This window comes from Tarenaya hassleriana, unplaced genomic scaffold, assembly GCF_000463585.1.
Source record: "Tarenaya hassleriana unplaced genomic scaffold, ASM46358v1 Cleome16, whole genome shotgun sequence".
Classification (NCBI taxonomy): domain Eukaryota; kingdom Viridiplantae; phylum Streptophyta; class Magnoliopsida; order Brassicales; family Cleomaceae; genus Tarenaya; species Tarenaya hassleriana.
Genome location: NW_010965019.1, coordinates 2,531,310 through 2,556,393, shown reverse-complemented (window position 1 = coordinate 2,556,393; position 25,084 = coordinate 2,531,310). Strand labels below are relative to the sequence as shown.

General features: G+C 41.4%; 2 protein-coding genes across 3 annotated transcripts; both read left to right on the top strand.

Annotated features, from left to right (window-relative positions):
- On the top strand, window positions 1–2,633 carry LOC104809597. 2 transcript variants are annotated; one of them, XM_010535631.1, is made up of 4 exons: window positions 1–527; window positions 1,412–1,494; window positions 1,627–1,807; window positions 2,294–2,633. In XM_010535631.1, exons 1-4 carry the CDS (start codon window positions 21–23, stop codon window positions 2,534–2,536), a joined length of 1,014 nt encoding a protein of 337 aa, XP_010533933.1. In that variant the 5' UTR covers window positions 1–20; the 3' UTR covers window positions 2,537–2,633. The 2 variants fall into 2 exon arrangements, with proteins under 2 accessions (XP_010533933.1, XP_010533932.1); XM_010535630.1 differs by having other exon boundaries at window positions 1,412–1,807; window positions 2,294–2,632.
- A 4,336-nt stretch (window positions 2,634–6,969) lies between these two features.
- On the top strand, window positions 6,970–9,420 carry LOC104809596 (probable RNA 3'-terminal phosphate cyclase-like protein). The gene is made up of 6 exons (XM_010535629.2): window positions 6,970–7,250; window positions 7,691–7,840; window positions 8,135–8,313; window positions 8,405–8,580; window positions 8,671–8,884; window positions 9,002–9,420. Exons 1-6 carry the CDS (start codon window positions 7,046–7,048, stop codon window positions 9,221–9,223), a joined length of 1,146 nt encoding a protein of 381 aa, XP_010533931.1. The 5' UTR covers window positions 6,970–7,045; the 3' UTR covers window positions 9,224–9,420.
- Window positions 9,421–25,084: the final 15,664 nt, after the last annotated feature.

Sequence of the window (25,084 nt, the reverse complement as noted above, 5' to 3'; positions counted from 1 at the left end):
GGGTGAAAAAGGAAGAAACGATGAAGAAACACAAGATGAAAGCTTTGGTCAAAGAACTCGCCATAGGCATGAAGAAGCAAGTGAGTTTCAGATACATTCACATCATAGCCACCGCCATTTTCTTCTCTTCATTGGCCTCTCTCGTCATCCTCCTCTCCATGTTCCTCAACCACCGCCTCAAACCCTACTTCCTCTCCATTTGCCCGCCGCCTTCTCTCTCTTACAACCTCTGCTACAACAGCACAAATGCTTGGAGGCACCTGTCTCTGTCTCCTCCTCTTCTTCCGGGTCATTATGACGAGGAGCTGATGTGGAGGGCGTCAATGGCACCACATGGCGCGGAGAAGAGGGTTGAAAAGGTTGCGTTCATGTTCTTGACGAGGGGGAGACTGCCATTGGCTCCACTGTGGGAGATTTTCTTCAAGGGGAATGAAGGGTTCTTCTCAATTTATGTTCACACCTCTCCTGAGTTCCACGAGGAACCTCCACAGTCCTCTGTGTTTTACAAGACGAGGATACCTGGTCAGGTTAGGGTTTCCTTCCTTGCTACTAACCGTCAGTGTTTTCATTCATGCATGCATGGTTTTCACATTAATTGATGCCAACAAAACCTGGAAGAATTAACATGGAAAAATCAGAAAAAAGAAAAAGAAAAAGCTATTTTTATTTTTGGAGATAGCTGATCTTAAATTTCATGGAAATACAGGAATTTATATAAAATTTCAAATTAATTCTAATTCGTATTCACTTCTAAAAAAATATAATTTTTTTAAAAGACCCTCTCATATAACTCCACAAATTTGATGACATTAATCTAGGATTTTTATATAAATTTTTATATTTTTATACGATTTTCCTAAATATCTAAACTCTTAAGTGTTATTTGAATAATATAATCAATTCTATTAATTAATATTATTGTTACCTCTTGGTGATTTTGTTAAGATAACCCAAAAAAAATTAGTATAATAACATTTTCGTAACTTTGAAAACGTATTTTCATCTTTCTATTTTTGTTTATAATAGTTTATAAGTAATATATTTTTTACTATTCGGGTACCCATAGATATATAATTACCCGACCTGAAAATATAAACTCAAATCCAAACCCGAATTTTGTGTGTTAGACATATTAAAACCTGATCTTTATCTCGTTGTAAAGCGAATATTCAATATCCGAATACATGACCCGGCCGGATACCCGAAATTCTGACTACCCCTAATATATAACTTTGTACTAAATTAATCCAAATCTATTTTTCCTATTTTTTTAGGATATAACTCATCATAAAATATAATATTCAAATACCCGAAGTTTAGGATTTTGCTTCCATACTAACCATTACCATATTGGATCAAAACACTATGATCATTCAACATTTTTCGAGTATATATTAAAAAAAAATTGCAGGCGGTGGAATGGGGAAGATCATCGATGATGGACGCAGAGCGTCGGCTTCTCTCGCACGCGCTCCTCGACCACTCGAACTCCCGGTTCGTCCTCCTCTCCGAGTCCTGCATCCCCCTCTTCAACTTCACCTTCACCTACTCTTACCTCACGCGCTCCACGCGCTCCTTCTTGGGCTCCTTCGATGACCCTAGGCCCATGGGCCGTGGCCGTTACAGGCCCACTATGCTCCCATACGTGTCGCTCTCTGATTGGCGCAAGGGTAACCAGTGGTTCGAGCTACACCGCAGTGTCGCCCTGCGCGTCGTCTCTGACAGCCGATACTACGTCGTTTTCAAGGAGCACTGTAAGCCTCCGTGTTACATGGACGAGCATTATTTGCCTACGTTGGTGACTAAGGTATTGGGAAACTTGTCAAAGTCAAATTCAAGGGAAAATGGCATACTAAAATACAAATTTATAAAAATATCCGAATAAATACATTAAATTGAAAATATATAAATAAATATATGAATTCTTTCTAATTTCAATAAATTTGTTAAAAACAATTTAAATTAAATCACAAATTTTTAAAGATACTAAAAACCTGCTATTAAATAAAACTCTAAACTTTTAAACTATTATCAAAACCACTGTAATATAGTGATTTTTTTAAAACTGTTTAAAAATTGAGATTTTGATGTAAAAATTTAGTTCCTATATTTTTTTGGAAATTTAAAATTCGTTTATTTATTTAGGTTTTTTTCAAAAATATTAAATATGTCATTTTTCTTCTGTTTAAATAGATAATTAAATTTAATTTAATAGTTAAATATATTTTTGAATTTTCTTTCATCTTGGTTAAAAAAACTGATATAAAATCATATATAAAAAAAAATGCGACAGGTATGTCCGGAGACGAATTCGAACCGGAGCGTGACGTGGGTGGATTGGTCGAGAGGTGGGTCCCATCCGGTTACGTATGTCCGGAGAGATATTCGGGTCGGTTTATTGGACCGGATCCGGTTCGGGTTTAATTGTAGTTATGAAGGACATTTTACGAATTTGTGTTTTCTTTTCGGGAGGAAGTTTCACGTTAGTACGCTTGATCCTCTCCTTAAGCTTGCTCCTTACTTGTACGGGTTTTAGACTTTTTTATTTCACTAGTAAATAACCGCGGTCTATTCCTTTTGTTATATATATTTATCAATTTTTTTATTGAAACAAATATTTTAATTATTAATGTCAAATAGTTTGTTTTTAGTTATTGTATGGTACCGAATTTTTCAAATATTATATGTTAAAATTTTCATTAAAAAATAAGAGAAAATAATATATTACAAGACAAATTTATGTAATTGTATCAATGTTTTATATGATTTTTCAGCTTCACTATAAATTATATTAAAATTAAATTCTAAAATTTGTTATAATATTCTACACACATGTTTATCCCATTTTTATAAATTGACACGATAATATGACTAATATATCATCATGTGTTGTCTACCAGAGTCGTCTCATAGATTTGAGAGGTCTTGTTCAATTATATATTTATTATTTTTTATAATTTTTAATCTAATTAATATTTAAAATTTTAAAATATAATAATTAATAGATAAAATTTTAAATTATAGAAAAAAATATATTATTTATTACAATAATTTTTTATAAATATATATAAATTATTACGTTTTATTTTAAAGAGTAATACAAGTTAAAATCAAATTTATTGTTATGAAACTTTTGATTAAAAAATACTTTTTTATACTAATTTTTTTATTTTTAAAAATATATAATGATTAAAAATTATGAACTAAAAAATATAATTGCTATAAAAGATTATTACAATATAACAAAATTTAATATTTTTAAGTTATAATAGTTTTTCTTATTTTATTAAAAAAATATTTTTTTAAAAAAAAAGAAAGTGGGGCCTCATAAATTTGAGAGCCCTGTGCAAATGTTCCAACTGCACTCCGCATAGAGACGGCCTTGTTGTCTACGTTAACTTGACATTTGTCAAAAATAAAAAAATAAGAATAAAATACAAAATATAAAAAGTACAAAAAAAGTAAGAATCCAATATTTAGAGGGGATAGACGAGTGAGTCAGAAACGTGAGTTTGGTTTCCACGATATGGCAATGTTTCCGTTTGGAAATGACATTGTATTTCGGTGTATGGGAAAATGTTGAAAGATGAGTTTTCAACGGCCATGATCGAAGGAAAGAAGAAGAACGAGGAATGTGGTGTTAGGGTTTGGAAGAAAAATGTCGATTAGATGATTTAGAGCTCTGATACTATATTATCAATGGTAAAAAAATATTTTTGTTATTCAAAATATTATAAGGCCACACATATATATACTAATTCTAAGAACATTCTAGTACATAATAATAATTTGGTCTAACATCGAATAAAATAGTTTGTAAAATTCTAGAATCACGATATTTTTTAACAGTCTCTAAGGTCTGTTGATATTTTAGCATGCCATAAATCTCCACCTTTATGGAAGTGAGAATCCCTGAACTCCTCTACAGCTTCGGTTGCTCGAAAGACATTTGCCAAGGCATGTAGCTCTATCCAGTTCGCGACCATCAGATCTTTGCAAGCGTTCTGAACATGAGTGACTTTCATCTCGAGCATGTGAGCCGCGTCGTCGCTCAAGTAGCGCACTTCACCAATATCCATGGCATGAGAGACTTGCATATGTTTAGTAGTGGGCTAATAAATATGTCTGATGCTAATGAAGACGTCTTTTAGACGGGCAAACTTTAAAAATGCCCCTACTTTGCTACATTGACTTCAATGCATACCCCTGAAAAAAAACAGAAAAAAACACCTTCAAATACTACTACTCTTATAATTGTGTTTTTCCCATCATACCCACCCACATGGGACCCATAAATAAAGAGCTTGATACAATACTGCAGAAAATTTAATGGAGAGAGGGAAAATAGTAGTTTTCCGTTTCCTATAAAAAATTTAAATATTTTAAAATTTTAAAAATTCCCTCCATTACAAAAAAAAATTAAATTTTTTGCTGGGAATTTGAAAAAATTTTGGTGTGTCTAGTGTGACCAGTATGACCAGTGTAACCGTGTGACTAGAGTTTAATATTAAGTTATGTGACCTATGTGATCAGTGTGACACGTGTGATCGGTGTGACCAATATGATCAGAATTTAAAATTTGAACGGTGTGATCTATGTGACCAGTGTGACTAGTGTGACCTGTATAACCACTGTGATCTGTGTGATCAGAATAAATTTTGAACGGTGTGACCAGTATGACCAGTGTGACCATAATAAATTTTGAACGTTGTGGCCAGTGTGACTAGTGTGACCAGTGTGACCAGAGTAAATTTTGAACGGTGTGACCACTGTGACTTGTGTGACTAGTGTGACTTGTATGACCAATGTTAAATTTTGAATGGTGTGACCAGTGTGACATACCTTTGTTTCGTTGACAATATGTTCTATTATCACTCCAAAAATCCATTTGAGATTAGAGATGTGTTTTTGCACATTTTTTGACAGTGTTGCTATGCAAATATCTTATTTTCATCAAATACCACACGATTCACTTTAAATTTATAAAACTCGAACAAAAAAAAAAACAGAAAATTCATGCATCGAACCAATCTCATTTATTAATAAACTTATCTTCTGTTTTTGTTATTTGTTCTGTCTTCGGCCGAATCGCGAAGGAGATATGAAGTCATCGATGAAGATGTGTTCAATGGAAAAACTATTTCGTTTGTTTTCTGCGTGTAGAAATAAAATGAGAGTTAGAAAAATGAAGAGTTGAGAAAGAGATGAGGAGTTGAGAAAATGAAGAGTTAAGAAAGAGATGAAGAGTTAAGAAATTATGAGAAAGGGAGAATAGTTCAAAATGGCTAAGTGAGTGGAAGAGAGTGGAAAAAATCTTTTAATATTGATTTGTGCTTTATCACGTTATTTTTTAAAAGGGATAATTATGTCTTTTGTTCATTTTGTTTTTTTTTAAATCTAGGGGTTTTGAAGGGCAGTACCTGAAATCTTTGTAACAAAGTGAAGTTTTTGTAGCAAAGTAAGTATACTTTTGCTATTTTGCCCTTTTTGACCCTTATCCGTTTTATCTTTTATTTTATTCATGTAATTAAATAGAATAATGGCTTTGAAAACAAATTGAATTTATCATGTATTGCAAGAGAACGTGTGAGCATGTTAATTTTTTTATATTATACGGATAAATTTTTAGAATTTTTTAAATAATAATCTATTAATATTTTTCTTTTTATATCAAAAAAATTTAATTGATTAGTTTTTACGGCGTATGGGACAAATTTGCAGCTATGTAACAACTTACAAGTTTCTCAATTTTAATGGGTTAATTTTATTTATCTTTGTCATCATTTAAATGTCTTTAATACGTGAATGAGTTGCTTTTTTTTTGTTTAACTTTTACGGTTATACTTATATACTCATATAGGGGTAAGCACGGATCGGATATCCATAATTTTTAGGATATCCATATCCGTATCTAATCCACACAAATACTCAATTTTATTATCCGTATCCGATCTGTAATTTACGGATATCTGAAATTACGGATTTTCGTAAATATCGCGAATATTTGCGAATATCCGTATCCAATATAAAAAAATTATAACTTTTTTTAATCAAATTTAAATAACAATGTCAAATATAAAGAAATTATATAAATTATTTAATATAAATTTTATTCATAATTTAAATATTTTAAATCAATTCAAATACAAATATAATCATAAACTATCATATACAAATATATTGAAAGTTTAAAATTTAAAAAATTATACATAATAAATCGTAATATTTAAAAGATTAAACATTCTAAATCTCAATATATATAAATTATTTCTTGAATATATCCCTACAAAACATGTAAGTATAAAGCATTTTATATCTCTATAACAAATTAATTTTTATATTTAATAATATTATTAATTAGTACGGATCAGATCGGATATGTCGGATAATTCGAATTTGATATCCGTATCCGATCCACATTCAATAAATATTTTAAAATAAATATCTATATCCGATCCGTAAATTTCGGATATCCGAATTTTCGATTTGGATACGGATCGGATAATAGATCGGTTCGGTTTTTTCGGATATTATACCCACTCCTATACTCACACACATATATTAAAGGAAGTCAATTAAGTCCAGAATCCAAAATCCTACCCGAACCTGTCCAGAAATAATAAAGATGTGGACCTAGAAAATATAAGCTCATTAAACTTTGGGCTTTCGGACTTCGGGTTAAATGGGTGCGGTCAGTCGGGTCTCGGGACGGGTTCGAAATTGTTTTTGTTTTTCTAACCTTTTTTCTAAAACAATTTTTTATCTCTCTACGATTACCCTAATTTTTTTTATCCTAAGAAGCCATATCACTGACACATCGACGAAGTTTTAAAAAATTTGGAGTTTTGTAGATGAATCACCAATCAACAAGTATAGAGTTTAATTAGTAAAAAAAAAAAAGTAGAGTTTTTTTGGTTTAACTGTTTTTTTTTTTGTTTTTTCTTTTTTGCGATTTCCACTCTTTTGTACTTGAGAGAGGCAGAGAAGAAAACAAAAGGCGATTAGGGTTTAAGCAGAAACCCTAGAGAAACCCTAGAGAGAGAGAATGGGGAAGACGACGTATATGCGGTTGAAGGGAAGCCAGAGTATGAGGCAAAGGCTGCTTCTGGCGACGCTTTCTTCGACTCCGATAATCATCGAAGAGATTCGTGCCGATGATATGATTCCCGGTCTCCGTCCACACGAGATTTCTCTTCTTCGTCTCTTCGAGATTGTTTCCGATGACTGCGTCGTCGAGATTAACGAAACTGGTCAGCTCGCTTGCTTCTTCTTATGCTTCTTTTCTTTGTTTTTAAAATTTTCTATCGGATAGAAGACAAATTCGCTAGCTTCTGCGCGTTCTCGTATAACTTAGAGCCAGGGATTGGTTGGAGTTTCAAAGTTTAGGGTTTATTGAAATTTTGTTTTCTTCATGGAATTTGAATTGCTCGACCGAGGCTTGAATTATGGATTTTAGAGTGTTGGAGATGATTCTGGTGGAACTTCTATATCCCGAATGTGCTTGTATTCGACCAATGTAGTTGGAGTTTAGAACTTTAGATCTCCAACAGTTGTAACATTCAGTTTATTTGATTGATAATTCGCATGTTGATTGTTTTAGAAGATATTCGGGTCTAGGCTTCATATTGGATCCTCTTCTTTTGAGCGTTAATTTGCTTCTGGAGTTAATATGTTGCAATATCTCTTGCAGGAACCAAGCTAAAGTACAAACCTGGGATTATAATGGGAGGGAAGAACTTGGTTCATCACTGTGGGCTGAATCGATCTATCGGCTATTTTTTGGAGCCATTGCTTGTGTTGGGGCTGTTTGGAAAGAAACCCCTTTCGATAAGACTCAAAGGTGAATTATTTCTCATGTGTCTATCATCATCAATAGTTTACTTTGGACTTGAACATGTTAACATCTAGAGTCGGGATAGACCCAGAGGAGGAAGGCAGTGTTTTTAGGTGCGATGAGCAAAAGCCACGCTTGGGTTTGTCTTTACTTTGGAGGTGAACTGCAGTGTATAGACATTAAATCTTCAATTCATGAAATTTTAGGAATTCTTTGAGCTCCTGTTGAGTAAACAAAGTAGATATACGGCTTAGGGCATGCAGAATATTATGGTCAAGTAAGGTGATTTTTGTTATACAGGAATTACAAATGATTCAAGGGACCCAAGCATCGATACATTTCGTTCTACCACGTTACACATATTAAAGCGTTTCGGAGTTCCTGCAGAAGGGTTGGATCTAAAGATAGAAGCTCGTGGGGTAGCACCGGAAGGGGGTGGAGAAGTTGTCTTAACAGTCCCTAACGTTCAGAGTCTAACTGTGAGCTGAATGTGTCGAGCATTTTTTATGACATTCATTTACGCTTTTCTGTGCATCAGACATCTTATGTGTTTTCTTTTCCTCCCCTCAGGCAGTCCAGTGGATGGATGAAGGAATGGTTAAGAGGATACGAGGTGTGACTTTCTCCACAAAAGTTTCCACCGACTTTGAACATTCTATGAGATATGCAGCTCGTGGAATCTTTAACAACCTTCTTCCCGATGTTCACATCTTCTCTGATCACAGAGCTGGTCCACAGGCTGGAAAGTAAGGCTTACATATTTGGATACGATGTGTCCTAGAACACCCCTAGACTTCTCGCTGTCCGGCTTACGAAATCATTAACCCATATTGCAGATCCCCCGGTTACGGGATATCAATTGTAGCAGAAACCACTTCAGGGTGTTACATCTCTGCCGATACCGCGGTCTCTTGTGGAAGAGTAGATGAAACGGGTGAACTCGAAGCAGAGAAGAAAGAGAGAATGCCTGCAGAGTACACAGGTGAGGAAACAGCGTCCTGTCTTCTTCGGGAGATTGAAAAAGGCGGAGTTATTGATTCAACACACCGGGTGAGCGGCCCTTTTGGAAAATTCTCTTCCCATACTTGTGGATGACATTGATTCGCAATCCCCTTTGCTCGGGTGATTTTGTTAAACTCTTATCCTGAAACTCGGTTTTTGTGACAGGGTCTGTTGTTTATACTGTGTGCACTATGCCCGCAAGATGTATCGAAGGTTCGTGTGGGAACATTGTCTCGACACGAATTCGAGACATTCGCCGAGACATTGAGGAACATAAGAGACTTTTTGGGGGTTAAGTTTGGGATAGAAACTGATCCATCGACCGGGACGGTGATAATGAAGTGTGTAGGAAGCGGTTTGAAGAACCTTTCGAGAAAGTTGTCGTGATCTTTTTGAGCTTCTTTCTGCTGAATCTAATCACAAAAATTGACAAGGGAAAGTTAGCATCAAGTGATGAAGGAGATCCCCTTCTGTTGCCAGTTTTGGTTCTCGTTGAAGTGGGACGAGTTAACAGTCACAGAATGCCTGTAAGAGAATAATGAGCAAAGAATCATTACCAATGATAAATTAACAGTAGAATCTTATGTTTTGTTATTTTCATATTGCTTTTCTCGTATACAACTTTATATTGAGTTTCTCATTTTCAAAATCAAGATTTATTTTTGTAACTCAACAGTCATGTGTTAGATTTTTTTAAAAGATAATATAACATGTTTCTGTTTTCTGTAATTTTTAAAATTTTCAGTGTATTTATTCAAATCGTGTATTTATATACTTTTTGGCTAATTATTTCTTTTTTAGTTTTAAATATTTTGGCGCGTGTAGCGAGCTTTCTAGTTTTGCAAAACGATGATATACAAATTAAAGTTTTTTATTTCCCTCAGGATTCAGGAAGGACAAAAAAATGTGGCCCATAAGAAAATTTTGTGTTGATTTGAAAAGTAATTAACCATTAATTAGAATTTTCTCCGTTTAAATATTTCACGTATTGTCCTTAACAATTAATTCTGAACCGTAGCATTGATACCAATGGATTTTAAGTAGAATTTCTAAAGAAAAATAGATAAAAGACATGATAAACATAATTATAATCAAAATTAAGTTGATATATAAAAAAAAATAGTAATGGGGAACTTACCGTTGCCTTAATATATTAATCGACAAAGAAGTAATATATTAATCGTAAACCTTAAAATAAAATTGCCGAGAGAGAGAGAGAGAGAGATTACCGTGAAGAGACGCGAGCCGTGAGCCCCCCGTGTCGGCTCTCCGACACCGAACCCGTCGACTCATGGGTCGGCAGAAAAATCATCCCACTGCCAGCAAACCCCCTGATCGGTCATTAGCTGACATGGCCACCTCCTCCCAACGACGACATAGCACCTCTCCACCACCCTCTCGTCGGGCCTCTTCCCGACTAAGGGAACGCCGTAACCCTACCCCAACTATCTCATCACCTCCACCAAACCCAAGCTATTCCCCACCTCCTCCAAAACCCCCCATATCTCATCTCCTACATCTCAAAACCCTAATTTTGGAATTTTTCCCTCTACGGATTTTCCTCCTCTGCCGCTATCTCCCTTAAACCGGCAGCTTCAACCTACTACTGGCACTACTCCGGCCCCTCCAGCCAACGTGGTGCAAGGAGAGTCTGCAATTTCTTCTGCGGACCAGGCTACTGATAAACCTTTCCGAGTCTACAGCCGCAGGAACAAGGGGAAGAAGAAGGAATGCAATACTGAGATGGGAGCAGAGCAGAGCAAGGCAAGTGGAAGCGCAACAGAGGGAGTTTCTGCAAAGAAGGGGGCAGCACGTGGGGACCATGGAGACATGGGTGGGACAACAATAACTACCTAGGAGCAATGGGGAGCAAGGACACGCAGGGAGAATGTCAGGTCGTTATGTACAGGCAATTATCATTGGGCCAGCTCAGCAGGTTGTTGCGGCTAGGGCAAGTATTTAGCTATCTTTTTCTTTATTGTTGAGGTATCGAGATTTTCATTTTGTGAGTGGTGTGAAGTTGAGAGTGGTGCTCCTCTCTGTGAGAACTGGGATTTTGTATTTCTTTGATCTTTGGAATACAAAATCAGCATTATCTTTACATTAATCTATCCAACCAGTTGAACAATCTGCTCCTGTTACAGAGCAGCTCCCTCCGCGTCGATTCCCGCCTCATCGACGGGCAACTCTGGGAAATACCTGGGCCAGCAGATTGCGGGGTGACACATATGAGCTCTCCCGCATCAGTGAACCAATTACCTCACCGTCAGGTAACCCCAGAGTGAAAATCCCGAATTCTGTAGTGGAAGCAGGGCTCAAACACTTTCAAGATTATGTTGTATGCACCTTCTATGGGACTCTTCTTCGGATGCCGAAAGTATATGCTGTCCTTAACCATCGGTGGGGCAAAGAAAGGAAATTAGAAATTCACACAATTAGTGAATCGGCAATTCTGGTGAAGATTCATTCAGCGCACATTAGACAATCTGGGTTGAAGCAGGAACTATGGTACATTGGCGCCCATGCGTTTTTTGTCCTGGAATGGTCTCCGGAATATTCGAGGGAACCACCGTCATTGCGTAAAGCCCAGTTATGGATTCATATGACCAACGTCCCTCTCCACCTTCTCACCGTGGAAGGCATTAGTCATATTGCAGGGGCAGTAGGAGACCCGATAGCCTACAAACCTATTACTAGCATTAAAGCCGTGGACGTCAAGGTTGACGTGAATCTCACTAAGCCGCTGCCTAAGGAAGTAGAAGTGGAGCTTGAAGACGGTTCAGTGGATACAATAGACATACTATACCATTGGACTCCCCCTAAATGCTCTGGTTGTTCAGAGTTTGGGCATAAGCTCGAATCGTGCCCTCGTCGCCAGCAATCTGTGGAAACCGTAGCCCCCGGCGTTTCAAAATCCTCCGTGGCTCCGAAGAACTCTGATCCCCAAGGTTCCACTAAACCAGCCCCATCCATTATTGTCCCACTCAGTTTACCTAAACCGAGTCCAGGGGAGAAACCGACTCTATCGGCCACTTCCACCTCTGAGCATAAAACAGTTAATAACCACACTACGACACTGCCAGTCACCAAAGAACCAAGCCCTTCAAACTTGACACCACAGATATCACCCCTCCCACCTCATCAAACAATCCCTTCATCCCTCTTACCATCCCCTGATATACAAGCCCAAACAGATAGCACCATTGGAACCAATTGTCCGAACCTCCCCCTACCCTCTTTACCGGTGCCCGGTTTACAATCTCCCGATAAGGGAGACACCATCTAATCTTTTGCCTTATGTCAGAGTTTTTTTGGAACATAAGAGGTCTAAACGACCCGAGGAAGCAAGCGGCAATAAATAAGTTTTTGGAGACATCTTCGCTGTATTTTGGTGCGGTTTTGGAAACCCACGTGCAGGAGGCCAACATGGTCCCTATTTTGTCAAAGTTCGGCACGCAATGGAATTGCACTGCTAATTATGCAGAGGAAAGCTCCGGTAGAATCTGGTTTCTGACTAAGGATTCTGTCACAACCACAACTGTACATAAATCTGCCCAATCAATCACGATGTTGCTTAACATCCCGGGAGAACCAGCATTATATGTTACGGCCATATATGCATCCAATGACAGTTTTGATAGAGCTGAATTATGGAGCCTTCTCGAAGACTTACATGGGCGAACAATTCCTACCCAATTGCCATGGCTAATCTGTGGCGATTTCAATGAAATCTGTCTTCCCTGTGAACACTCCTCCGATACTCTAACCCACCAAACTCCTAATATGATCAGATTTCAAGACCTCTTTTTCTCAACCTCAACCTTCGATTTACCCTTTCATGGCCCAATATATACTTGGACAAACCGACAAGTAGAAAACCCGATAGCCAAAAAACTTGACCGGGCACTAATCAATGAATCCTGGTTACTTACGTTTCCGGATAGCCATGCTGGTTTTCTCCCGCCACACCCATCAGACCATTCACCTTGTATCATCCACCTTAAGAGCCAACGACCTCTTATATCCAAGCCTTTCAAATTTTTCAACTTCATTGCCGATCACCCATCCTTCCTACCAATACTTGAGAGCTCATGGGCAGTGTCGGGGCCAAGGAGCTCAAGTCTCGCGTCTTTTCATCGGAAGCAGAGGTTGCAAAAAAATCCCATAAAAACACTCTGTCGAGAAAATTACAGTGACATACAAAAGAGAGTGGCTAACTCACTTTCTGATTTACTTTCTGCGCAGGTCAATGCTCTCCAAGTCCCGTCGGCAGCAACCTTTATATCGGAGCAGACTTGTCTTAATCGCTGGACCAAATTGAAAGCAATTGAAGAGCAATTCCTTAAGCAGAAATCACGGATTCACTGGTTGAGATGTGGTGATCAGAATTCACAATACTTTTTCAGATCGATGATGATACGACGAGGTCAAAATTCCATCAGGTCGATTGTAGGCTCAAATGGTCAGAGACTGGATAAAGCTAGTGAGATCGTGCTAGAAGCTGTCAATTACTACAAAAGGATCCTAGGACCTCCTCGATCTGCCAGGACAAGAGCTGAGTTGCAGGAGATCTCCTCATTGATACCACTGGCTGCGGAGACCGTCATCTGAGCGGCATCAAAACCTTTTTCCTCTGAGGAAATTAAAACGACGTTGTTCTCTATGGCCTCAAATAAAAGTCCGGGACCGGATGGCTTCACAGTGGAATTTTATAAGAAGTCTTGGAGTATCTTAGGGGAATAGTTCACTGATTCTGTCCTTCACTTCCTGAACTCAGGGATTATGGCCAAGTCTGTAAGTGCCACTTCATTAGTGCTGATACCGAAAGTGCGGGGAGCTGAAAGACTGGAGGACTTTCGTCCGATCTCCTGCTGTAACACCTTATACAAAGTGGCTGCGAAGGTGCTCGCTCGACGACTCAAAGAGGTTGTCAATGCAGTGACACCACAGAATTAGTCAGCATTCGTTTCAGGTCGTACAATAGCCGAAAATTGTCTTTTGGCTGCGGAAATAGCAAAGGATTACCACAAACGCGACATATCCAAGAGAGCCATCATCAAACTCGACATTGCTAAGGCATTTGATTCTATGGAATGGGACTTTCTTAGCTTTGTTCTCCACTCACTTGGACTACCCGATCAGATTATCGAACCAATTCTAGCCTGTGTCACTACACCTCATTTTTCCCTCAGCATCAATGGTGGTTTACATGGTTTTTTCACCGGTACTAGAGGACTCCGACAAGGATGTCCCCTCTCTCCCTACCTATTTGTGCTTGGTATGAATACTCTTGCTGCAATGATTGACAGAAGTGCGGCTGAAGGACATCTTGGCTACCATCCGAAATGTCAAGAATTGCGCATAACCCATCTTTCTTTTGCCGATGACCTCCTAGTCTTCACAGATGGTACACGGACTTCCCTTGACTCTTTGCTAGCAACACTTACCTCTTTCGAATCTGTTTCAGGTCTTAAAATTAACAAGGAAAAGTCTAAATTGTATTTCGGGGGTTGCTCATCTGATTATGCTGCCGAGATGAGTTCTGGGATTGGCATTGGAGTCTCACAACTACCTTTTCGTTATTTGGGTGTTCCACTATGCTCCAGAAAACTATCTGTTGCAGATTGCAACGTGTTGATAACTAAGATACGAAGCAGAATGGAATCATGGTCTGTTAAGTGCCTATCTTTTGCTGGGAGATTGCAGTTGTTGCGGTCAGTTATTGCAGGAATCACTTCTTATTGGCTAAGTGTTTTCATACTACCCAAGCAAATCATCAAGCGTATTAACTCCATGTGTTCTGCATTCTTATGGAAAGGCAATCCTGAATCGGCGAAGGGGGCTAAGGTTGCTTGGAATACCGTTACCGTTCCAAAATCCGAGGGCGGTCTTGGACTCCGAAATCTAGCTCAGTGGAATGACATATCCACACTGAAGCTCATCTGGCTTCTTTTCTTCAAACACGGGTCAATTTGGGTGGCATGGATGAAACATAATTATCTTCGCAGGGGTACTTTCTGGTCTCTAAAACCAGCACATGCTCACTCATGGGTTATGAAGAAAATGCTCAAACTCAGACCATGGGCTGTTGATTTCATCAGGATTAAGGTGGGAAACGGGAGAACCACCAAGTTCTAGTTCAACCCTTGGACCCCGCTGGGTCCTTTATTAGATCTCTTCGGCGTAACCGGACCTACACAACTCGCTATTCCGAGGCAGGCTATTGTAGCAGATATTTACCGACAAGGCGGATGGATCATGGCTCCACCTCGTTCTGAATTGGCGCTAACTCTCGCTACCCACCTAGCCGGCCTCGAGCTCAACTCCGACCCCGATGAGTACATATGGATGTCGAACAACCAACCAGCGACAACATACGTAGCCAAAGAAGTCTGGAAGACCTTTTCTGCTCCGACCAACCATTGCGCCTGGTCCAAAACTATTTGGTACAAATCACATGTGCCTAAGCATGCTTTTATCTCTTGGCTAATTACTTTGGACAGATGTCCCACAAGAGATCGTCTCATCAGTTGGGGCCTTATGGTCGACCCCTCTTGTCTTCTCTGTAACGCACAGCCTGAATCGAAGGAACATTTGTTCTTTACTTGTTCTTTCTCAAGGATCATCCTCGGGTGGGCTATGAATAGATTGGGGATCACCTTGCCAGGTTTCTCATGGTCAGAAGTGCTTGGCCATCTCTCTACTCATCGCCTAGGCAAGCACCACCATTGGGCGGTGCTCATGTCATGGCAAGCAACGACCTACACTCTATGGAAAGAAAGAAGTCACCGACTGCATCGTCAACTCTTCATCGATGCTTCTTCCATAAAAAAGGAGATCGACTCGTGCTTCCGAAGACGCATCGCCTCCATCCGAACGCAAGATCCGGAACTCGCAAGCTCTTGCTTGCAACTATGGTTTACTCACATCTGAGTTATCTTTTTGTTGTTTTGTTTCATTTGGTTTTACTGAACGTAGTATATTGCTTCCATTAAGGTTATTTCCTTAGTGTTCCCAATGTATTGTGCTTAAACACTGTCACTCGATGTATCATCATTTATCTATAGAAGAATTTTATCAAAAAAAAAAAATTGCCGAGAAAAAAAAAACTAAACTAAAAATTAGTCTCACTCCCATGTTTCTCCGTCTCCATTCCCCTCTCTCCTCCTTGAATCGGAATCCATTGCTACGGCCAGTCACCGGAAGTGTAAAGGTACTCTTTTGAATCTTCCTCTTCATCATTTTTCCTCCTCTTTTGAATCTTTTCCTTATTTATCATCTGATAATAAGAACTGGCGAAGGATTTTGGTTCTGTGTCGGTGTTGGTGAACATTGCAATTAAGCCATAAAGATTCTTGACCAAATCGTCTATTGATCTGGTTGGGTTGATCTTTGTGACGAATTTGTTTAGGGTTTCGATGATTGACTCTATATTTATATATATACATATATACACTTTTAATGTATATAAGTATATATATATATATAATATGTATGCATATATATCCTGAATTTTTTGCACTACGACCGTCGACATTGAAAAATACGCAAGGCATGTCGAAATAATTATACAAACTTTTTTATGGATAATTTAGAGGGAAAGAAAAAGATATTCTCTGATGAATCATCAAAGAATCAACCATTGAAAAAAAGAATAAAACCTTGAAACACTTTTAACAAAAAACCTTGAATAACGACGGCTCTACTCCACCGTCACTATGCTCCCTTCGCCGTCGATATGGCTCCCCCCCCCCCCGCCGATAGTGCCTTCGTAGTGGCACTGCCCACTAAAACCGGACGATGTTCCTTACATATAATAACCGCTAATCAATATCTAAATAATAAATATAGTAATTAGTGGGACAATAAATTCTCTTGACACGGTTTAAGTTTTTACTCCTATAATATAATTCGAAATCTATATATATTAATAAAGAAGTTTAAAGGCATATGGTGAAGCCACCTAGGATCCACATCATCATCCACATGGCAGGTTTTTAAATTTATCATCCTCCACATCATCATTTACATGGCAATTTTTTTATTTAAAATTCTCACTAATTATATATAATTTATTTATCTTTATTAAATAAAATTAATTTAAAATCCTCACGTACACAACATTTTATATGTATATATATTGGCATATCATTATGTTATGATAATTACGTATACACTAAGTAAAAAATTACATAAAAAAGAAAAATGTTAATATATAATATTATAATTAAAATTAAAACAATTAAAAACTTCATCTCAATCTTATATATAAATAATAAGGTTTAAATAGTTTTGGTCAGGACATGGCATTTTGCTTAATTTGTTTTAGTTTAAAAAATAAAATTAGTAACTCTCTCATTAATCATTATTCATTACCGTCAATGAAAATAAAAAACGGTAACATTATTCATAAGCCCACTAAATCATAATTATTATTCATTCCCATCTAAAAATAAAAAACGATCACACTATTCGTTATCCCACAATCCCACTAAGCCATGATTATTATTACACTATATGTACGAGTAAGACTTCTCCTTGAACTCCACGCCACTGCTTCTTTGTGGTTTTATCTCATTCTTCATTGTTGTTGCTCTGCGAAAATATTGGTCCCCATTTTGAAAGAGATTGGGGTAGATAAGTTCTTGCCGATTAAACCAAAAAAAAAATTATTGCGGAACCACGAAGTTCGCATGAACACTGGAATCGAGATACGTTTCTCCGGATCGTTGATGAGAAGCTTCGAGATCAATCTCCACCCGTATATATGAAGAAACCACATCTCAGATTCGAATTCGGAAGTTGAAGATTTTCGGGTACATATTTATCAGATTCTCATCTTGAAACGAGAGAAATCCGGTGGGAACATTATGCAATTTTATGTAAGATTTTATAAAATTAATAAAGAAATTATTTTTTTTATTGCATAAATGGGGCCTATGACTCCATTAATATACAAATAGGTTTGTCGAGTAACACGTCTCAGAGCTCCATTACATTAACCATCGATGACAGCAACAACGACAATGGCAATGGCAATGAGAGTGACAATGATAAGAACAATGGCGGGGGGAAAAAGGAATGAAGAAGTTCAAGAAGAAGAAAAAGGAATTGAACATTGTGTGAGTTCGTCTTCTTCTTCCCTTTTATTTTTCGTCAAAAAACAATCTGATTCCTTATTTTCCAAGAAAATGAGCTGAGAAAAGATGATAAAACTTTTGAAGAATGATACTGCTGGTGATTGTTGATCTTCAGTCTCTTTGTTTTTTTAGATCGATTAGGTTTTTTTTGTTTACCCAAGCGAGTGTATAAGTGCATATCCTCTACGTAGTAGGGCCTATTATACTAACCACTCACGGACATGCACATTGTTTTTCTTCTTTGGGATAAGTATCCAAACCCCATTAATACATGTTCTTTTTTTCTCATATAAATAACAGACAAAATAAAAAACATTTTTGTTTAGATTTTTAGATTATTCGATTTACCAATTTTGTTATATACGTGTACCCATACACGACCCCAAATTAAAAGGGTCCCATATCAATTTTTAAAGTTATGAGTTATTTGTAAAATTCTTTATTACATACAAGATCATTCAATTAGATTAGTATTAATTTTATAGTGGGTAGTGTCAGGAAAAATGGGTAATTTTTCACCCTTAGACTTTTTCTTTTCTTTTTGTGTTCATCCGTTCGTGTAGGTACACTCACGGCTGATCGAGTGAACGAGGATGTCCGCACCTGTCCGAGAAAGCTCGCACCAGCTCGAGAGTCGCTATCGCACACGCCCGGGAAACTCCGCACCAACCCGGAAGAACACGGACCTGTCCGAGCTTCGCTATCGCACACGTCCAGAGAAGTCCGCACAGCCCGAGAAACCTCGTCCCAGCCGAGAGACTCTGCCGCACGCGTCCGAGAAACTCTGCTTCGGCCATCTCGGGCCACCGACCCTGGACGCTCCTCGGACCACCTGACCTCGACTCCTGGACCTTCCCTGCTTGCCTCCACGTCGGCCCAACTCGCGTCCATGCCCAGACCAAGATCGAAGACTGCCAAAGGCCAAGAACTACCAAGGGCCGCGGCCATGGTCCATGACCAGTTCCTGGACGTGTCCGTGGGCCTTCCTTATGGTTTTATCTTGGTCCAAGGCCCATTTAGGTAGGTCTTGTAATATTAGGAAGGTTCTAGTCTTTTCTATTTTCGCATAAGGCAAGTACGGATTATAGGAAAGATATGGGAAGGGAAATGTTAACTTTCCTTTTCGGTTATTAAGACAAACCTTAATAAATATAGCTGGCTGGCCGAAAAGGGAGGTATCTCTCAATCCCCAAATCGAAACCTAAGTCCCGAAAACTTTTCTTGCAGCGCCGCCTTGCTCCTTCTTCGGGCCAACTCGCCGCCGGCTTACAAACCACGGTGGTTGTCCCTCCTTGTACCAAGGCCACGCTCCTTTGTGTTTTTCCCCAATATTATTAATAAAACTCCAGGCCGTACCGCCGGCCTTTCTTGCCCTTAATCTCTCGGACCTCTCCAGCATCCTAAGTCCAACTGCCCGCAATATCTCGGACCCCCTTGGTTCCGAGAAGGCTTAGTCGAGTTCCTTGGAACCCTAGCACGTCCACAGCACGTCCAAGGCTTCCCTTCTCTTCCCCTTTGCTCGACTGCCGCACGGACCATCCTAGCTCAGTTCTAGGCCTGTGACATTGTGGTATCAGAGCCTGATTCGCTTTCAAACGAACTAGGTCTCGATCCTTAACCGCTTCCGCACTCTACCGAGAGATCCGAGAAGAAAGATGGCACGCAACGGGACTAATGCCAACACCGACGTCACTGCCTCTGCTCCCAGTCCGAGGGACCGGGGGGCTGAGGAGCCCCGCATGACGAGATCCCGTGCCCAGGCCTTAGCGCACGCAACCGCGGACGCCCCTCAGGCAGCCCTTTCGCTTGAGAACCTCGATGAACGTCTACGGCCTGTTGAAGATCTGGACGGACGTGTGGATGACCTGGAACAAGAGATCTCCGCCATAGGTGGGAACACCAAGGAGATGCTTGAGGACTTGGCCCGCCAACACCGGATAGAACGAGACATGACCGAAGACAGATTCCGGCTTGTGCAAGAAACGCACGAGCGTGAGGTAACCGACTTACGTAATTTGATTAATGAGTTGAAACTCAAGTGCAGGACACATAGGAACACCGCTCAAGCAGGCCCTGTCCAAGCACCTCACCATCCCATCCTCAAGGCTTCCGAACCACCCCCTTTCAATGGGACCCGGAACGCACAAGCGGTGGAGTCTTTTCTCTTTGCGATAGAGCAGTACTTTAACTCGTATGGAGTTAGAGATGACCTATCCCGGATCACACACGCTCCCACGTATTTTCGAGATCTAGCTCTCCTATGGTGGAGACGCGTGTTGGCTGATCAAGAACGAGGTGAACGACGAGTGGAGACTTGGGCCCAATTCAAGGCCGAGTTGAGACGCCACTTCGTCTTCACTAACGCAATCGACGAGACTCGGACAAGGTTCCGAAGACTTCGTCAAACAGGGAGTATCTCGGATTACATTCGTGAATTCTCTATTTTACATCTTGAACTTAATGACTTGTCTGACCGAGATGCTTTGTTCCATTTCAAGGATGGACTAAAAGAGTTTGCTCGTCTTGAGGTAAACATGAGGAATGCTCAGACCTTGGACGAAGCAATAACCATTGTGGAAGGCTTGCCGGACTACTCCAATCGTCCCAACCAACAACCTCGGCCCAAAGATGGGAATAGGCCTCGACCCTCGCATCCAAACCGAGACAACAGGGACCAGCCGAGATCTAACAAGCCAAACCACGGGTCCAGACAAAACAAGGATCGTTCCAAGCCTCCTAACCCCTGCTACTTATGCGGTGGCCCACATTGGGTCCGAGAATGCCCAAAGAGAGCCAAGGTCAATGCCATGGAGACTCAACCCGACAAAGTGAAGGAGAAAGGCAAAGGCAAGGTCATGGACAAAGACCAAGCGAGTGTCGGATCCATGCTACGCTTTGGGCCCTCTCAAAACCTTCTCAATCCGAGAAGGACAAGTCATCCGAGGCCCCAAGACAAGGCCTACTCTATGCGGACATCGAGGTTTACGGTAAGATCGTTCCCGCAATGTTCGATACAGGAGCATCCCATAACTTTTTGGATGTAGGTGAAGCCAAGAGACTCAAGCTTCGAGTAGAAGGGAATGGCGGGGCTGGGAACTCTCTCCTCCTTGAATCGGAATCCATTGCTACGGCCAGTCACCGGAAGTGAATAGGAGACTGGATAGGGAAGACAGACTTCACAGTCCTCCCAATGGACGATTTCAAGCTCGTCCTTGGACTCACATTCTTCCGCTCGGTAAGTACCTTCATACCCAAGGCTACTTCCTCTCTTGTGATCTTTGACAGGGAGAAACCGATTGTGGTTCAACTCCGGGAGGCACCTACAAACCTACCCTCTATCTCGGCCATGCAATTCAAAAGAGGCGTCAAGAACTCGGAGTGTTACTTGGCAACAGTCCGAGAACTCAATGACTCGAGCTCCTCGGACCAAACTCCTATTCCAAGAGAGGTACGTGTAGTTCTTGATGATTATGCAGATGTCATGCCCTCGGAGCTTCCTAGAAAGCTTCCCCCGAGACGTGGAATCGACCACGAGATCGAGCTCATCCCCGGGACCAAACCACCAGCCATGGCCCCCTATCGGATGGCTCCACCCGAACTAGCCGAGCTCAAGAAGCAACTTGAGGACCTACTGGACGCTGGCTACATTCAGCCCTCAAAGGCCCCTTACGGTGCTCCCGTTCTCTTCCAAAAGAAGAAGGACGGCTCGCTGCGCATGTGCATCGACTACCGAGCACTAAACAAGGTAACGGTTAAGAACAAATACCCTATACCTTTGATTGCTGACTTGTTTGACCAGCTAAGGGAGGCCCGAGTCTTCTCCAAGCTCGATCTACGTTCGGGATACTACCAAGTCCGTGTAGCCGAAGGGGACGAACCCAAGACAGCTTGCGTGACAAGGTATGGCTCCTTTGAGTTCAAGGTAATGTCGTTTGGGTTGACCAACGCCCCGGCAACTTTCTGTACCATGATGAACCAATTGTTTCATGAGTTTTTGGATAAGTTTGTTGTGGTTTACTTGGATGACATCGTGGTCTATAGCCAAAATTTAGCCGAGCATGTAGGTCACCTTCGGACCGTCTTGGAGATCCTCCGAGAGAACGAGCTCTACATCAAGCTCGAGAAGTGTTGCTTTGCTCAACCCGAAGTGGAATTCCTAGGCCACTACATCAAGGACGGACAGCTCCTTATGGATCCCAAGAAGATCCAATCCATCCGAGAATGGACCAAGCCCAAGACTGTCCCCCAACTTCGGTCATTCATTGGCTTAGTCAATTATTACCGTCGCTTTATCTTGGGATACTCATCTATTGCAGCCCCATTATCGGACATGCTCAAGTAGGACAAGAAGTGGGAGTGGACCGAGAAATGTCAAGGCGCGTTCGACAAACTCCGGACCATTGTCTCGGAGGAACCCGTCATGACCTTACCCGACGTGGGTAAGCCTTTCGAGGTACACACTGACGCTTCCGATTATGCTATTGGTGGTGTCTTAATGCAGGAAGGTCACCCCATTGCTTACGAAAGCGAAAACTCACGGATGCCGAAAAGAGATACACCGTCCAAGAGAAGGAGATGACGGCCGTCGTCCATTGTCTAAGGACTTGGCGTCACTACCTCCTCGGGAGCAAGTTCCTCATCATGACGGACAATGTAGCCACGAGCTACTTCCAAACTCAAAAGAAGTTGAGCCCCAAACAAGCAAGGTGGCAAGATTTCTTGGCCGAGTTTGATTATGACTTGGAGTACAAGCCGGATAAAGCCAACGTAGTGGCGGATGCCCTATCTCGCAAGCCGGAGCTTGCTACACTAACAGGGAGTGAGCCTAGGACCGACTTCACCAGTCGGATCCGAGAGGCCATGGCCCATGACCCCGCTGCCTCTCATCTTCTCAAACTTGTCCGAGAACACCAAACTCGCAAGTTTTGGGAAAGAGACGGGGTTGTGTTTTCTCGTGGACGCAGGATCTATGTGCCAAAGCATGGGAAATTGAGGAAGGAGATCCTCAAAGAGTCCCACGACTCAAGCTGGGCAGGCCACCCCGGAGAGAAGAGGACGCTAGCACTTGTGACCGAGACCTACTATTGGCCGAACCTCAAAGCCGATGTAGAAGCCTATGTCGAGACTTGCCTCGTGTGCCAACAAGACAAGATCGAGCAAAGACAACCGGCGGGACTTCTCAAACCATTGCCCATCGCCGACCACCCTTGGCAATCGGTATCTATGGACTTCATTACCAATTTACCTAAGTCTAATGGGTTTGGAGCTATTTTCGTGGTAGTGGACAGGTTTAGCAAGTATGGGACATTCATCCCACTCTCAAAGGCGTGTCCGGCCAACGAAGTGGCCCAAGCATTCTTCAAGAATGTGGTCAAGTACTGGGGTTTACCTCGGTCCATCATCAGTGACCGAGACGGACGTTTCACAAGCAAATTCTGGACCGAGCTCTTCAAGCTCATGGGAACCGAGCTACGGTTCTCCACAGCGTTCCACCCATAAACCGACGGACAGACCGAGAGAATCAACGCCCTCTTGGAGCTGTACCTTAGACACTACGTGAGTGCTCATCAAGAAGATTGGGCCCGACACCTTGACATGGCCCAATTCTCGCACAACTTGCATAAGAGTGAATCAACCGGGAAATCACCCTTTGAGATCGTGATGGGAAGGCAACCAACAACTCCGAATGCTCTCTCCATCTCCTACGAAGGTCCGAGCCCCGCTGCACACACCTTTGCCCGTGAGTGGCAAGAGGAGACCGACCAAACGTGGTTGTGACTGCACAAGGCCGCATCCCGCATGAAGAAATGGGCGGACAAGAAGAGGAGGCCAATGGAGTACAACATTGGAGACCTGGTCATGGTGAAGATCATCCCACATCACTTCCTTGGAATGCGGATGCTTCACCGTGGCTTGACAAGGAAATACGATGGCCCTTACCCGATCATTGCTCGGATTGGCAAGATGGCGTACAAACTCCAACTCCCGGATCGGATCAAAATCCATCTCGTGTTCCACGTAAGTCTCCTAAAACCTTATAAGCCTGACCCCTTGGATGTTGATAGAAACAGGTCCACAAGAGCACCCATTCCATCCACGGCCCAATTCACAAAAGAGGCCGAAATCATCCTTGACCGTCGACCTATCAACAAGAGAGGAGCCAAGCATCAAGAGTACTTCATCAAGTGGAGGGGCTTACCCGACTCCCAAAACACATGGGAGCACGAGGATGACTTGTGGCAATTCGCGGACATGATCCGTGAATACGATGCCAACCACAACTAAGTTATAAGGATCATGGACGTGACGAGGACGTCCCGAGTTCGAGTGGGGGAGCATGTCAGGAAAAATGGGTAATTTTTCACCCTTAGACTTTTTCTTTTCTTTTTGTGTTCATCCGTTCGTGTAGGTACACTCACGGCTGATCGAGTGAACGAGGATGTCCGCACCTGTCCGAGAAAGCTCGCACCAGCTCGAGAGTCGCTATCGCACACTCCCGGGAAACTCCGCACCAACCCGGAAGAACACGGACCTGTCCGAGCTTCGCTATCGCACACGTCCAGAGAAGTCCGCACATCCCGAGAAACCTCGTCCCAACCGAGAGACTCTGCCGCACGCGTCCGAGAAACTATGCTTCGGGCCATCTCGGGCCACCGACCCTGGACGCTCCTCGGACCACCTGACCTCAACTCCTGGACCTTCCCTGCTTGCCTCCACGTCGGCCCAACTCGCGTCCATGCCCAGACCAAGACCGAAGACTGCCAAAGGCCAAGAACTACCAAGGGCCGCGGCCATGGTCCATGACCAGTTCCTGGACGTGTCTGCGGGCCTTCCTTGTGGTTTTATCTTGGTCCAAGGCCCATTTAGGTAGGTCTAAGTGTCCATTGTAATATTAGGAAGGTTCTAGTCTTTTCTATTTTCGCATAAGGCAAGTACGGATTATAGGAAAGATATGAGAAGGGAAATGTTAACTTTCCTTTTCGGTTATTAAGCCAAACCTTAATAAATATAGCTGGCTGGCCGAAAAGGGAGGTATCTCTCAATCCCCAAATCGAAACCTAAGTCCCGAAAACCTTTCTTGCAGCGCCGCCTTGCTCCTTCTTCGGGC